This window comes from Paramormyrops kingsleyae, chromosome 2 (genome assembly GCF_048594095.1).
Source record: "Paramormyrops kingsleyae isolate MSU_618 chromosome 2, PKINGS_0.4, whole genome shotgun sequence".
In the NCBI taxonomy this organism is placed as follows: domain Eukaryota; kingdom Metazoa; phylum Chordata; class Actinopteri; order Osteoglossiformes; family Mormyridae; genus Paramormyrops; species Paramormyrops kingsleyae.
Window position 1 is genome coordinate 20,750,790 of NC_132798.1, and position 13,562 is coordinate 20,764,351.

Below are 13,562 nucleotides of genomic sequence, written 5' to 3' on the forward strand. Positions count from 1 at the left end.
AGTCAGGCCTTCACATCCAACATCAGTCCATGACCTCACAAATGCTCTTTAGGATAAATTGGCACACATAGATACCCTCCAAAATCTTATGGAAAGCCTTCCAGGAAGAGTGGCAGCTGTTATTGCTACAAAGGGGGGATGAACTTCATATTCATTTCTATGGATTTAGAATGGGATGTCAAGAAAGTTCCTTAGGTGTAATGACCAGGTGTCCCGATACTTTTAACCGTATAGTGTATGGCCCTTTTCTCCTTTATTGCCATGAACTGTGAGTAATGACTGAAAGAGCAAGGTGATGAGAACAAGCAGCTGAAATGAAGTTCCTCTGCAGGTTGACTGGGCTCACCCTGCCTGACACGATGAGGAGTATGGAGATCTTGAGGGACCTGAAAATAGGTCCTTTGGATTGAGAGGAGCCAGCTAAGGTGGTTTGGGCATCTTATACAAATGCCACCTGGTCAGCTCCCAAGGGAGCTGTTCTGGACACATCCCACTGAGAGTATGCCCCAGGGCAGACCAAGGGCATGACGGAAGGATTATATCTCCAAAATGACTTGGGAACATCTAGGAATCTCCCAGAGTCCATGGCCTCGGTAAGGGAGGTCTATTTTGACCCACCTGGCAGTCTGCCACTGTAACCCTCATCCAGATAAACAAAAGTAGATGATGATGAATGTTATCTTCCAGAAAAAGGAAAGGGCAGCATGGTGCCTCAGTGGGTAGCACTGTCTCCTCCATCTTGTGGAGGTTACATGTTATTCCTGTATTTGCCTGGGTTTCTTCCCAGGTGGTCCAGCTCCTTCGTGGTGACTCTAAATTAGCCTATGCTGTGTGAAGGAGTATATGTGCACAGTGACGGACTGGCCGCCTATCTATGGATGGATTGTATTAGTAAAAGCAGCTTCCAGCAAAACAACAGGTGGCATTACTAAGCAACTAATAAACAATCAAGAGGAAATTGGATTTGGCCAGTCAGTGATTGAAAGTGCAGGCAGGTAACATGAACTTTGAATCTAGGCTCCTCTTGCTACTATCAGAGATCCAGTCAAATCCCACGACACCTGACACATTCTGAATGCTGCAGATGATAGACTATTGACCAAAAGATCACTGGTTCAAGAATGTCACAAAAACTGTACCACAAGTATAAATGACTGAATTACATAATTGAAAATATTTCAGTGTCTTTGAAGATCAGTTAATTTGGCATAGATTTCCTTAAAAGGATGGTTGGTACCCTTAACTTTTTCCCTCCAACGCTATCCGATAAGTAACTGTGGGGGAGGGATCACATAAAAATATTATTCACTGTCTTTATTCAGCCAAAGCAGCGTGAAGAGCATGCATTCTTGTTTTCTTGTGGTCAGAGGGAATTGATTTCAGCTGTCTTATCAAAACACGATGCACAAGGTCTTAAGAGAGAGGGTGGGGCAAGAAGGGGGGCAATAATTTTGTGTTATTATATTGCATTTAAAAGCAAAACAAACCAGCCTTGTGTGTTTACACAAAGTCATTTCATAATGCTACCCACACACAAATGGGTTCTAAGAACCACAAAATCTCACATTAATTGTAATTTCTCGTTTGAGATAATTTAAGGGACAGATGTCCCCGAGATAATGGGAGCCAGTGCAGAAGCTGTCACGTACCGCACAGCTGTCCCGAAGGGCATCAAACTTGCGCTGAATATCATCTCGGTGAGCCTTGAGAAAGCAAGAGAGGTAGTGCTTCAGGGTAATGGCTTTTCACACGGACTGCTGTAACAGTGGTGAATGCTGAAAGATGGCTCAGAAATGGAGGCCACTGTGACGCTGTATATTTCAAATGCTGGACATTCTGGTAGATGCCCTGAGCAGCGTACACTCCTGAAATTCACCGGTACTCTGAATATTAGATAAAGCTGTATGTTAACCATACCTTCTTAATACATTTACTATGCATTCACAGAACATTCATAAGCAGCATGTGAGTATACCTTAATATTTTAACATACCTTAACAGCTTTAATATACATTAATAATAATAATAATAATTTAATATACATTAATAACAAACATGATATGATTATGATTATAACGTTTGCTGTTTTCATATAATGTTTGTTATTAACGTATATTAAAGCTGTTATGTTAGGATGTTATGTTATTATGTTATATTAGTCTATGATAGTGGACATTTCTGTAAACCACAGCTGCACTATGCATTTGTTTAGACCATGAAAGTGAATATTCTTGGAAATTTTCAAAAAACATACATTCTAATATACTAGCAGTATGGCAGATTTCACTATAGTTACACTGGCCATTCCACAGGGGTAAGAGTACGATGGCTGGGGTGCCATGATAGTGTCATGCCAGCCCTCACCCGCAGGGCCGTGATCTCCTCTTCTGCCTCTGCAGTGGTCTCCTCCAGCTCAGTCTTGGCCTGCTGCAGCTGGCTTTCCAAGGATTTGCGTGCTGCTTGCAACACACTGATCTGGGACTCGCGCTCCTGCAGTGACAGCGTGAGTTCAGTCACCTGCCGCTTGATCTCTAGCTTCTGTTCCTCGTGCTCCAGGCCCATCTGCCAAAGGAAAGTGGGACCAAGGGTTCACATTGTCAGAGTGCTCAGTAAGTGGAGCCCTATCATCCTCCGCTAAGAAGGCCCATCTTGTCTTTACAGAATTGTGGTGAATAAAATTTACCTATTTATCTACCTATCTCCCCATGCTAGGCTGTGATTTCCCCTAATGTCCACTGTTCCCTCACCTCCCTCAGCCGTGTCTCCAGCTCCAGCAAACGGTTCTTGTTGCTCTGCTCCTGTTGGTTCATCTTCTCCAGGTGCTCCTCCAGCTTTGCATTCTGTGCCTCCAGCTTTCCCGCCTGTGACTCCAGGTAGAACTTCTGCTGCCTCAGCTCCGAGATCATCTCTTCTTGGGCTTTCCTGGGGAGTAGGTAGGGGAACATCTTGACACACAACATCAGCGAGAGGCCAATTCACAATTCCCCAAAGCTGGGAATATGACTGGAGATACTGGAGACACTTGAGTGAATGAACACCAAGAGAAGACAGGGTGGAAAGTACCAGTCCGTCCCACCTCCATGTTAGAAGGCTACAGCTAAGCCATCACACTGACACTCACATGTTCTTCTGGGTGTAGATGTTGCTATTGGCTGCTAGTTTGTTGGCCTCTGTAAGCTCAGCAATCCTCTGTTCCAGGTTCTTCATCTTGGACTCCATGGCGTTGATGGTCTGGAACAAATGATAGAGACATACCCCACGATGTACAATCACCTGAATTTATATAGAAAAGGTCATTTCAGCTCTGCTACTTAGTGCATTAGCCAGTTAACACAGTATACTGGAACTTCAGGAACTGCTCTTGTACAGGAAAAGCATTTCTCTTCACCATTCAAACCAAGCACCACCCCCTTTTGAGGAGAATGCTGATGCATCTTAAATCTGGACACCTTCAGCTTCCCATAAGTGCAGGCATTACCTCCCTCATTACCTGAATTATGTGCATCTTAAGCGTTTTCTGGCAGGCGTTATGCACAGATGATACAACCCTGAGGATCGTTTGAGGGGTTAGCAAAAAAAAGCCATCTTATTGAATACTGCCATCTCCAAATTCTATGATGAGAAGCAGGACGATGTGTTCTCTCTCTCTCTCTCTCTCTCTGACGCAGTGGAGCTCTACCTGATACAGGCAGACTCTGCACAGCTGCAGTTGTGTGAAGGAGAAGGGCTCTTATTTGAACTTGGCTTGCCTTCCAAAAGTTATCTAACCTTTCAACCACCACTAATGACAGGAAAAACATGCTGATAAACAGGATCAATCACTGGGCACAGTCATGCGCTGCCTAGATGAGCTTCACTATTTACCTTATTGGGGGCCACTGGTATAAGATTTAAGACACTATACCGAGTCAACATTTTGCAGGGGGGCAACCAGCTATCTGAATGGACCTGAACTGCACATTCACAGCACATTCATTCATGCATTGTCCAACCTACCATTCAATACTATTTATTTCTGAGTCATTACAATGGAATTCCGTGCAACACTTTCTTGGTTCATAATGAATTGTAACCTGTTTTGTAATCTAGATCAATAGCCTCCCGATCCTCCCTGCAAAAGGGCCCATTGGCCCTCAGCGGGCCCCCGATTTCTGTGGGCCTCAGTGTGGCTGCGCTGACTATAGTTCTGCCAGTGACTTGAGATGCACTGTGAGCTATATTTATGAATGAAGCGGATTGAAAGAGAGAAATTAGTATGTAGTTTCAGAACATCGTAATTCCTACACCCCTTTGAATAATATCACACTGATTTGTTTGAAAGCAGGTAAAGATTTATTTTCTAGTACAGTCAAACCTCGGATTGTGAGTTACTTGGTTTGCCAGTGTTTTGCAAGACGAGCAAAATTTTTTAAAAATTTTTTACTTGATAAACAAGCGAGGTCTTGCAGTACGAGTATTACGTATACGCTTTGTCTGCCGAGCGTCACGTAATCACAACTGAGTCGATGGTTCTTCTCTCTCTTGCTACAGGATTGTGGGTAATCGTTTTGACTCGTATAGTCAAAATTTAGTAGAAAAGCACCACTCGAATAAGGATGAAAAGCGATGAATCTATTTAACGACAATGCAATGTCCATATTTCCGCGAAATCAAAAAGGAGGCAAAAGCAGCTGTCATTGGATAGGTTCCTTGTTAACCCTCCTCTTCTCCTCTCTTTCGTCTCCCTCACACCATCCATGATTCTTTTCAAAGGTAAAGTGCAGGTTAATTTGTTTTATGTATTTTTACATTATTTTGTATTAATCATTTTTATATGAATATTTTTGAGTTGTGGAACGAATCATCTGAATTTTCATCATTTCTAATGGGTAAATTTTCTTTGATATATGAGTGCTTTGGATTACGAGCACGTTTCCGGACAGAATTATGCTCGCAATCCGAGGTTTTACTGTACTTTCTTCCCAATTAAGTGAAAAAACTACCCTACCCCCACATGCCATTTTGAGGCTCATTAAAAAGCTTGTAGATTTTAGGCTTTCCATTGAGCTACAGCTGAGACTATTCTCAGATCTATTAGTAAGTGACAATGTTGCCCACCTTGCGCTTCATTTCTTCCATTACTGCCTATGCCCCTGTGCTAGAACATCCCGCATGTTTTGGCACATGCTGTACATGCAATGGCTGTTGTCTTAATTACAGCGGAGGGCCCTCACCGCCTTCTGCTCGCCGAGGAGCTTGCACTTCTCCCGGGCCTCTTCCTCTTGCTCAGTTTGTTTGGACTCCAGGGTCTCTTTTTCAGCCATGTCTGCCTTCATTTGGGCCTCGAGAATCTGGCCATGGGGGACAGGCGGAACACCAAGTCAGGCTTCCCCAAAGACACGTGAGGACATGCACACTGAAATTCAACAAATGAGACACATATTTTTTGTACTGATCCGACACTACCAGTGTTTAAATAATAAGCTGTAGGTTTCTGCCTGGCTGTGTGGAAGAGACTGTGATCATTCTTTTATGTGTACGGCAACATCAGGCTTAACTTAAACCTTAAACAAAGCTTTCCTAACTCTGTAAAACAAAATGTAACACATGCATGCATATACTGTATATACACATATAAGCGGACTTGTAATTGAAAGATTGCTGGTTCAAATCCCTGACCAGCAAGGTACCGTCCCCAAGCACTACTCCCTGGGTGCTAAATTAGCTGCCCCCTGCTATGTCATGATGTCACATATGGGTTAAATGCAGAGGACACATTTCATTGGTGTGTCATGTTTTGCCTTTTTCAACCTTTACATTTTTCTCAATTCTCAGCTTGAAAGGTCTTTACAGAGGAACAAAACCTTTACTGTAAAGGCTGATTTATAGTTATGCGTTGACTTGATGTCGTAAGTATGACGTAGCCATGGACCCTACGCCATAGCCCGACGTGCACCACCCCAGAAATGTAACTACACGTCGCGGAATGCAAGAACTGTGATTAGTCCACTTGGTAGTGTTCATTTTTTTTTTTATAGGAGAAGAAGGCGTATACCCAGGTGTACTTATACTGATGAACCACAATCGTTAGTTATTTAATGTTAGATATAACTAACTCTTCAGTTTAATTTTCTCTCGCTTCACCAGAATTTGCGCTAAAGTTTGTTGTCTCAGTCTTTCTCTGCTAGCATTAGCAAACTCCATGTACTCTGCACTATGGTGCGTCTTTAGATGTCTGATAAAATTGCTTGTGTTAAATGGCATGCTGCCCTTCCTCCTCTTGACCCTTTAGCAGAACAGAGCTTACAGTCTGCTTTACTTCTGTCGTCGTCCCTTATCTTAATATAATGCTGACACCCTCCGTCTATACTCGCCAGTGCTGGTGTTGTGGCATGTATCCTTCCCAAATGTTTCCGGTTGACAAATCTCTCGCTAGATGCCAAAATCTGATTGGGCAGCAACAAAAAAAAAAGAAAAATGCCACGGCTTTGCGTTTTAATGTAATGTTGGTATGGGTTAATGGTAAGGGACAATTTTTACGAGTACGAATATGAGCATATGAGCGCAGTATTGGCAAGATACCCGATACCGGTATTGATATAGGTACATTCCTATTTAAAATATTTTTATAATTTAGAAGTCCACTAACAGCAATATAAGATTTTCAAGATACTGGAAGTTCATACCCTTCTCCACTCATTCATTTGCCCATTTTCAATAACCACACATCCAGTTTACCCAGCAGGCTGTGTGCCAGTTAAGGGCATGAACCTTTAGGATGGCAGCTCAAATCCGGGAAGTGTTCTATGGTGATCCAGTGGTGCTATGATCTACCATCAGGACCCATTCAGGTGTGGGTATTTAGGGTTAACAGCTCCAGTAAACCAGCCAACACATTCTTCCCCAATCTCCCATAACATCTTATTCCTTACAGGACTGCAGTAAGCCTGTGGCCTATCCAAGGTAGCATGGGGCACTAGTCAGGGCACACCCTGAGCAGAATGCTAGCGTTATCATAAAAAAACGTAAATTGTAAATGACAATACCAATATTTTAAATGCAGTTCAAGATGCACCTGGTAGAGGGAGCTCACATACACAGGGGCAATTTAGAGTCAGCAGTTCAGGTTAATAACATGGCCAGACACACTGCTTGCTGAGCCACCATGCTGCCCATGTTCGGCTTGTTTTTTTTTCTTAACCAGCAATGTTAATTGCCAACCACTTCCTGAAAAATTAGCAAAAATAACCTCTTTTCTGACCGTAGGACGTTGCAAGATGTGCACTTCTTTCTGCCAGGATGCACTAGTGGTGCAAATTAGCACAGCACCCAAAATGCTTCATGCCAGGGGTATGGTGTTGAACAGCAATGCCGAAATTAAACTTATAAAAAAAACTTAAAGGGGCGGGGGAGGTGGGGGAGTCAAGCCAAACACAGCCCCAGTCTGACACTAATGATGTTTATATCAGGGGCAACCAGAAAGGTATAACATGAGAGGAAGCAGATTGCAGAGCACACAGAATCAGATACCGGTAACAAATAACATCACAACAGCACAATTGTAAATTAACTGCTGAAAAATGGTATAGCTTGCCGGAGCTCCCAGACACAGCCGTGCAAGCTAAGGCTTCCCATGGCAGAATTTGTGAGGCTGGACATGAGCGCTACCTTGATCTTGTCCTCGTAGAGCCGCTCCTTCTGCACTAGGTGAGCCTCCATGCGCTGGGCTGTGGCCTGAGCTTGCCGCAGACTCCCCTCCAGGTCCTTTCACAGCAGAGTCGAGGGCAACCGTTAGCGTCAGCTCAACCACAATAGACCGACAAGAATTCACGCATAATGATGTGAAAAGCGACGCACATGCACGCACACACGCACGTACACACCACACGCTCACTCGCATATGCACTTGAAGTGTCTGTGCTTGCAATCTGTCGCTTTTGGAGCAGCGACAAGCTGACCACAGAGCCAGCAGAGGTATGTGGGATAGAGAGCCGCCTGGCGGAGGCCTGTGACTGAAGGGTGGAGGGAGGACAAGGCCCATTCCTGCTCCCGGAATGCTGAAGCTAATCTGGGAAGAAGGGGTACTGAGGGGCGTTCATGGCGGCTGTTAAAGGGGCATCAGCCAAAAACAATGTTCTCCACTGTTTCTCACCAGGATCCTATCTGCCATCTGCTGTATCTGCTGGGTCTTGATCTGCATGTCGTCTTTCAGTTTGTTCTCCCTCCTCTCCACCATCTCCAGCCTCTTGACCTGGTTTTCCAGGGTCTTCCTGCCTTCCTGTGCATACACACACAGATAGTGTGGTGCTTTGGGCTGTGGACCAGTCACTTGAAGGTGGTTGTTCCAGGAATCCTGTTGTAGTACCCTTAACCCATGCAAGTGTTCAGTAAATTATCCAGCTGCATAAATTGGGTACAAATTTTGTTACTTTGAGCAAGAAAAAAAGAAAACAAGGCCGCCTTCTGGATGCCCTCTACCCTGTCACTTCCAGTTCCATTGCAGCATCATCACGATCTTATTTGGCTTCAGTGGCTGCAGTGGACGAGTGACCCACCTCGGTCTCTCGGAGGCGCTTGCGCAGGCTCTCGCTGGAGTCCTCCCGGCTCTGCAATCTCTCCAACTCTCTCTCCAGGCGCTCCTTGGCCTGCCGAACGCTCTGCAGGAGCTCTGTGGCTTCTGTGCTGGCCTTCACCGCCTGGCTCGAAGCAACGTGGGCAGAACCCACCAAACGCCGTTTTCATTTGCCTGATAAATGGTCACTCATAAAAGACAGAAACTCCTCCCCCTGTATCAGCTGGCCTGTGCTTAACAAGCAGCAGCATCACATCGGAGATAAAAGGGCTGCTAAACCACACACAGGTCACATGACAATCAGCCTGTGTAACAGTCAGTTGGTCGATCAAAGACCGAGCTGACAGGTGTGCAGTATGTATTGGTGACACAGTCCATTCACAGAGCATCAGTGGTAAATTACCTTGGCCAGCTTATCTTGGAGCTCCTGGACTTTTGTCTGCTGCTCGGCGTTGGTCTGAAATCAATTTTGTATCCAGTCAGCATAAGAAGGCTTAAGGTGCGACAGGGTGCCCACTCAGTGTGTAACAGACTCCTCCCTTCTGGGTGACCTACATACCTTATTCATTATCACTGACTTCTCCTGGGCCAGCTATGCTCAGTGATTTAACACCAATTCTTACCTTAATGGCTTAATTTAACATCTTCAACAATTTTCAATGTTAAGGGGAGAAAAAAAAAATCAGTCTAAAAATAATGCAAAGCAAAGGCCACACATGATGCGACATATTTCACATTCTGGTGTGGCAAAATCACACAGCGATATAGCATTAGTGCTTTTTCTCCTCTGATGGGAGGGAAATAAAGGCCCTTGTGAGTTGTAGGAGCGAGCATAGCACTGATGGGTTATGGCAGTGATGGGTTATGGCAGTGATGGGTTATGGCACTGATGGGTTAGTTAGCACCTAGCAAGGCGTCACAGGGCCTCACCTTCTCCAGCTTTGAGAGCAGCTCCTGGACCTCTGCTTTGCCTTGCTCCTTAGCCTGTGAGGCACAGTAAGCGAGATAGCTGAAAAACACCCCCATACGACAGACAGGACAATTATTTGCCGTAGGTACCATACCATACGGATCACCGTGGGATGCACTGGTTAGACACTGAGGAAAATGCACACAGCAGACACACAGATAATCCAGTGGCAGGGTGAGAAGCTCCCTCTTCACCTGACCTTCTGCATCTTCTGTTGGTAGTCAGCCGCTTTCCGCTTCAGCTCCTCGCTGGTCTGCCGGGACTCTTTCAGCTCGGATTCGTACAGGTCGCTTCGGCGACGAGCTGCAGACAGGTTTTCCTCCAGCTGCCGGATGGTCACCCGCATCTCCTCCAGCTGCGCATGGTACTCCTGCAGGAGCCATGGAGCACACAAGTCAGGATGGCAACCACGGCGACCACAGATACCAGGTGTGGGCTGCTACATGGACACCTTTGCCAGGAGTCACATGCTGTCCGAAGGTATGCAACTATTTAAAAGGGTTAGGGTTAGAGTCAGGGTGAGCATCTCTGCTGGTCCGGAAGTTCTGGGATGGCACTTAGTATCAACTGCTGGTTCCAAACATTCTTTGTAGCACTGGGCAAAGTGCATAAGCTGAGTAGAAACATTGTCCAGCTGATAAAGGGGAGAACTGATTACTGTTAAAGAGAAGTAAGCATAGAAATTAGGAACAAAAGAAGCAAAGGAAAAGGACAGGAAAAAGAGGGATGGGCAGCAGCTTGTAGAGCCACTGCGAACCTGAACAGCTGCTGGGTAGTGTGAGCGCCAAATAGCTGGCCCATCAATGGATAAAAATGCCAAGCCACTACGATTAAATGTGTCAGCTCTGTAGCAGGATTTGAAAAAAAGGAAGAAATAATATAAATCTGCCAACAAAATCAGTAACATCCAATTAAACTATCTATTCCATTATTCATGGGAAAAATTCCCTGTATTTATTGCAGAATATGCATAAAGAAACTATGTTTAGTTTTGGATTTATGTTTAAAATAAATTATTGTAGCTCTGCAGTATTGGACTGGCTAGAATTAAATCACAGCAATATCTTAGGGTTAGAGTCCATAATGCCAACCACACAAACACACATGTCCACATTCAGTTCATGGTTCATTTTAAGCAAAATTTACTTTATTTATTTGTCCAAAGCAACATCTACGTGAGGAAAATTTGGGGCCAGAAAGTAGGATCAACTAGCACCCCTAGACAGCTGGTGATAAGGACCTTGTTCAAGGGCCCAGCAGTTACTCTGGCAGCTATTGGATTTGAACTCACAAGCTTTTGGGACATGAGCATAGATTCCGAAGCTGCTGAGCTGCATACAAGCTACATTAAAACCTTTGTAAACACAGCTATGACTGGATCAGGCTCCAGACACGGCATGTCTCTGCGCTTGATAAGTGACACAAAAGCTCGATAGATGAAAATAGGTAATGGACTTACACATTCCCATGGCCGCAGCAGTTAAGCACGGCACACAGGCAGATACTGCGACACTTACCTGCAAATTACCTGCGTAGTGCAACTCCAACTAGTAAACGCAGAGTGTCTGCCAAATGACAGATGAATAAATAAAGATAAGCATCTCTTTTGGTGAGATATGAAATGCGGTGGAATGTATGCAGAAACAGGCACACGCAACCTTCTGAAACAATGCAGGAGGAACCAAACTGCAGCAGTGGCTACAAAGTCAGGTGTTTTTCCCCTGAGGGTGAGCTCTGGGTTACAGGAGAGTGAGGAGAGATTTTCAGCATGCACTACTCTGCAGCTCAACCTGCTTTGCCTCGTGGTGCACAGTTTGGCACCACACAGGCCAGGCATGGAGGTGTTTAATAACAGTCCAGTCAGGGGTGTGGGGGTGGGTCGACTAGATGCCGAAGCACTCTGCTCCTCTGTAATTAACGCCGCCACGGCTGGGACACAGGGGGATTTGCACCACGCCTCATTTCTACTATCTCAACCAGCAGGCGCGTGAGAGATGGAAAGGTCACACGTCACACTGGGGCCCAAGAAGGAAATGTTTAGAAACAAAGATGAGAAAGGCCAGGGCAAAAATACTAACCCAGAGGATCTGATTTATGTTTGGCACAAGGCTTGGAGCGATTCTTTTCCTGGAGGTGCTGAAGCCAAGGTATGGTGACAGGGAACAAGGGACGGCACAGAAGATAAAGCACGGCTTTTAACAGGGCCAGGAGACTCATTGGAGAGCCACCGAGGCCGATTCCCCAGCATCAATCTGAAGCCTCGGATAATAAAGCTGGGCTGGGGAAGGAGTGGAAGGACGTGGCACAGCCTTGCCTGTGCCAATCGAAAGCCGGGAATTGAGGAGTGGGAGGGTGTAACCCGAAAGTCAGAAACCATGCTAAAGATACATAAAAATACACACAGGTGAACACAAGCTGCCCTGGGATGGAGCCCCAGGAAGGATACGGGGGGTGCAGCCTCCATGCTAGGGGCTCTACCTGCTGCTTGATCTCCTGCAACTTGTTGCTCTGCTCCCGGATGTCATGGAGCAGCTGAAGGGCCTTGCCGTCCTCCTGGGAGACCTCCATGCGCGCCTGCTCCAGACTGCGTTTGAGGCTCTGCAACATGCGCAACACACATACACACACACACGCACACACACGTAGATAAACATGCACGCTCGCATATGTGAGTCCCAGCTGTGCCATGCTGCTGCATGATGTCCCAAAACCTCTAGAGCCTCCACCCCCCCCCCCCCCGGCTCGCCCCCCCCACTCCCCACATTGTGTATGAGCAGTGGGCTATGGGGGGTGCTGGAGAGAAGCACGCTGTCATCCATGATGCAAAATGGATTAGGTTTGGATAACTGCCCATAAGGGCACAAGAAACTCTTGAGTGGTATCCAACCTACTGTAAATGTGTGTGAGGCACTGCCCGGCTGGGCTGCTCCGCCCACAGCCAGAACCGCCCACCTGCCCAGCTTGCCCGCCTGCCGCTCACTCACGCTGCATTCCGTGATGTAGGTGGCCAGGTCCTGCTCCAGGATGCTGCGCTGTGTCTCTGAAGCCTTCAGCTCCACATCCTTCTGCTGCAGCACGGACTCCAGGTCAGACATCTTACGCTGCACGTGGGAGATTTCCTGCTCCATCTACCGGGTAGCGAGGGCAGAAGATCTCACCCGTGAACGTCAGTGTAGTACATGGCGTACGGTAGCCATAAACATTCCCGCTCTATTGTTATCAAAAGTGACGAAGACTACAAATCAAATCTGACAACAGAGACAGATGGAGTGCTGGCTGTGATTCTCAGTGACCGGTCTCCACGCATCTGCTGCCTCAAATGCTACGCACCACAAATCTGATTTATATATGAACATCAACTGGACTTTTGGCAGCGCTAATTGGCCCCCAGGTGCAGAGAGACACACAGGGGGTCCGCCCATACCGCACCACAGGAGGGTACTCTACCTTGTAGCACAAGTACCTCGTTTCTCATGAAGTTCTTGCTTGTTTATGTGAAGCCTTTTTTGGCCCCCAGGGAGTCGGGGTTTATTGAAGAGCGGAGGCCGACTGCTTTCAGCCTTAGAATAGACAGAGGGACACAGGAAGAGAGAGAGAGAGAGACAGAGAGAGGGAGGAGGATTATTACACGGGAACTACAGAGGACTTTTCACCGATTTTTACACATAAGTGACAGGGACTCTTTAAAACCAGTGCAGACTTCAAAGATCATCACGCAGCCAATGAAAGTTCCACAGTGAGAGCATTATTGCTATGATTCCTACCACACAAGTATGAAGAGATGTTATCATCACATATAGGGATTCTGAGTGTACATACATGGCTGATTAACTTTGTCATTCCTACATCATTATTATTATTAATAATAACAATAATAATAACTGGCTTTTATTACTGCTTATATTTACATCAATTATTTGATAAATATATTTTAGATTATCTATCTATCTATCTATCTATCTATCTATCTATCTATCTACAGTATTTCACAGATGCCAACTGTTGTTAGCTGGCTGTAGTGAGATTTTCAATTTGAGACGT

At 45.7% G+C, this 13,562-nt stretch overlaps 1 protein-coding gene across 16 annotated transcripts in view; it reads right to left on the bottom strand.

The window, feature by feature from the left end:
- The window catches only part of citb (citron rho-interacting serine/threonine kinase b), a 60,854-nt gene that overhangs the window by 33,786 nt on the left and 13,506 nt on the right, over positions 1-13,562 (bottom strand). For 14 of the 16 annotated variants that reach the window (XR_002841674.2, XR_002841673.2, XM_023840823.2 and 11 more), the window contains exons 2-15: positions 12,985-13,081; positions 12,506-12,649; positions 12,000-12,119; positions 9,721-9,891; positions 9,482-9,535; positions 8,955-9,008; positions 8,535-8,675; positions 8,132-8,257; positions 7,648-7,743; positions 5,214-5,330; positions 3,122-3,231; positions 2,748-2,922; positions 2,365-2,562; positions 1,650-1,703 (exon numbers count right to left, since the gene is read on the bottom strand). Coding sequence is in view for 14 of the 16 variants with exons in the window: in XM_023840823.2 (XP_023696591.1) it covers positions 1,650-1,703; positions 2,365-2,562; positions 2,748-2,922; positions 3,122-3,231; positions 5,214-5,330; positions 7,648-7,743; positions 8,132-8,257; positions 8,535-8,675; positions 8,955-9,008; positions 9,482-9,535; positions 9,721-9,891; positions 12,000-12,119; positions 12,506-12,649; positions 12,985-12,996 (1,572 nt within the window). In the remaining 2 variants the exon portion in view is untranslated. Of the gene's footprint in view, positions 1-1,649; positions 1,704-2,364; positions 2,563-2,747; positions 2,923-3,121; positions 3,232-5,213; positions 5,331-7,647; positions 7,744-8,131; positions 8,258-8,534; positions 8,676-8,954; positions 9,009-9,481; positions 9,536-9,720; positions 9,892-11,999; positions 12,120-12,505; positions 12,650-12,968; positions 13,082-13,562 lie in introns of all 16 variants that reach the window. The other 2 variants (XM_023840824.2, XM_023840825.2) reach the window with 1 other exon arrangement.